The sequence below is a fragment of the Macrotis lagotis genome, chromosome 1 (genome assembly GCF_037893015.1).
Source record: "Macrotis lagotis isolate mMagLag1 chromosome 1, bilby.v1.9.chrom.fasta, whole genome shotgun sequence".
NCBI lineage: Eukaryota > Metazoa > Chordata > Mammalia > Peramelemorphia > Peramelidae > Macrotis > Macrotis lagotis.
Window position 1 is genome coordinate 924,162,559 of NC_133658.1, and position 2,846 is coordinate 924,165,404.

The following is a 2,846-nucleotide window of genomic DNA, read 5'->3' on the forward strand; positions in this document are numbered from 1 at the left end:
AACATTAAGGTCCCACTGTACCTATAAGCCAATATGATTTTTTCATCACTTCAGTCAATGAATAGATTATCTCAAGGACTCAGTTAATTCAGGTAATTCATTTGATTGATTTCCTCGTATTGCAACTTGATGCCCCAATGATTTTCCTTTCCAGTTTTCATTTTATTGCAACTTATTCCATGCTGGGCTTTGTATTTATACAATCTGCTTCCTATTCTACAATATGTCTTTTGCACTTTAGGTGAAAAAGTGAAATGATGCACCTGGGGAAGGAAAAGAATCAGACTTTTGGAAAAGATTTCATCCTATTAGGATTATTGGATCCAAACCACTATGGATTGCTTTTCTTAACACTTATTCTCATCATGTTTGTGGTGGCAATTATGGGAAACACATTCTTGATTCTTCTTATTCGCATTGAAATCCGCCTCCACACTCCAATGTACTTCCTTCTCAGCCAGCTCTCCTTGATGGATATCTTGCACATCTCCAACATCATTCCCAAGATGGCCAGTGATTTCATATCTGGCAGAAAAACAATCACATTTGCAGGTTGTGGGATCCAAATCTTCCTCTATATGAGTTTTTCAGGCGCCGAGTGCCTTATTCTCACAGCCATGTGCTATGATCGCTATGTAGCCATCTGCCACCCATTGCGGTACCCCATCCTCATGAGTCATCATATCAGTGTCATTCTGGCTGCTGGATGCTGGCTTGGGGGAACAATCAACTCTACAATCCATACCATTTATGTACTGCTTCTCCCTTTCTGTGGTACCAGAGCCATTGACCACTTTTTCTGTGAAGTTCCAGCCATGTTGAAACTCTCTTGTGTTGACACATCACGGTATGAAGGAGGACTCAACGTGAGTGGTGCAATCTTCCTGCTAATTCCCCTTTCCATCATCCTTGCCTCTTATGGTCAGATTCTCCGAACTGTGCTTCATATTAAATCAGTGGAGGCACAGAAAAAAGCCTTCTCCACCTGTTCCTCCCACTTAGCTGTGGTTATCATTTACTATGGGTCATTTATTTTTACATACATGAGGCCAAAGTCCTATCACACTCCTGGTCAGGACAAAGTCTTAGCCATTTCATATACCATTCTCACTCCCATGCTGAATCCTATTATCTACAGCTTCAGAAATAAAGATGTCTTATATGCTCTGAAGAAGGTTTTAGGAAAGACCCTTATTCACAAAAATGAAAATTTATTTAAAATTAGACTGAATGCTCATGCATGATCTATTGTATATGTGTGGAAAATATCCCAAATAGCATTCATGAAATTATGGGAGAAGGGGATTGATACCAAAAATACTGTTTTCATTATCTTTAAATATACTCCAAAATCAACACAACCCATTCAAATATTTGCCTCTCCAAGGAAAATCTATATGCCATTGTATCTATCTGTTGAATTTATTTTAAGAATTCTGGTTTGATTTATAACAAGAATGTTAGTATTTATTCATCTTTCAGCTTGCCCATTAGACAACCATCTTCTAAGTAGAGGACAGGACAGAGAGCAAATCTTAAGATAATATTTACAGAGGATTCAAAATTTCTCTGATTTATGCTCCAAATCATTCATTTTCATGTATGCATTACAAATAATGTCAAACTGCATGTTCTTGGTAGCAAACTTAAACTTTGTCAGTGAATTTCTCACTCTCCAACTATGTGGATTCCAACTTCTCCATGTTTTGCAGGTCTTACTCTAAGACAGCAAACAGCTCAACAAACACACCTATCCATACAAACACATAAACATATTTAGATTTCTGCTCTCCACTGACAAAAGAAAATAGTTTTATCACAAATATATAGGAAGATCATTCTGTTGGTGCATTGCTGATTATCTTGGCTTTTCCCTTTGAAGCACTGAATAAAATTCACTAGCATTCTGGATTATTGGTTGCTATGTGAGTTCCCCTCTCTAGTGATAAAGAATAGAATCATTCCATAACTTTTCACTCAGTGAATATTTTTGTACATGCTGCTTCATAAATATTTCATAATCTATACCAAGTTGTAAAACACTTTGAACTAAATATATATATGCTTATATATATAAAATATATATCTATATGTATTTATGATATTAATTTATCCTTTAACCTATCAAACTTCTACTTTTCATTTTTCCTCATTTTCCACCTACCTCTTATTCAGTTGTCTATCAAATTGAACATGAAATCCTTGGCAGTATCCACTGTCCTAACATTTCAATATTTATTCTTAGTGCATTGGTACACAGTAAGTACTGTATTTGTGAATCCTCCATTTATCATTTCACTATTTGCATTTGACTCGAATCATTGCCATCACTGATTACCTTCACTCCTATACACATTCTGCTGAACAAAAATAAAAAGAAAGCATGTAACTGTCCTGAATGGGGCAACTACACATTAAAAATTCACAACCTCACCTGGGCTCTTTCGGATAAAATAAAAAATCTTACATTTGCCTTACTGATTCATTATCTCCCTCCCAGAAAAGTATTGGCTCAATGATAGAACTCTCCTTGCCTAGAAGGGTCACTTTGATGGGGAAATCAGAGTGCATCCAATAATCAACTCAGTCAAGATCCAAGGGGTTGAGGCAGGACCCAATTGGCATTAACTACCAAGTTCTTGTACAGCATGTTATCTCCTTGGGTCATTGAATTGCAATGTATGACTTGTAATCTACAGGAAATAAAACCCACAAGATATAATTAAATCTGACTCCCAGGTTCATCTAAAGACCAGTGGGAAGACACCTCAGAGACACAGGTAGAAGCCACAGAAACAAAAAAAAATTCCCCACAAAGAATGAACCATTTGGTCATTGAATCAATT

General features: G+C 36.5%; 1 protein-coding gene across 1 annotated transcript; it reads left to right on the forward strand.

Moving 5' to 3' along the window:
* Positions 1–257: 257 nt before the first annotated feature.
* LOC141509785 (olfactory receptor 2AJ1-like) lies at positions 258–1,244 on the forward strand. Its single transcript, XM_074219580.1, has one exon. It carries the CDS (start codon positions 258–260, stop codon positions 1,242–1,244), a length of 987 nt encoding a protein of 328 aa, XP_074075681.1.
* Positions 1,245–2,846: the final 1,602 nt, after the last annotated feature.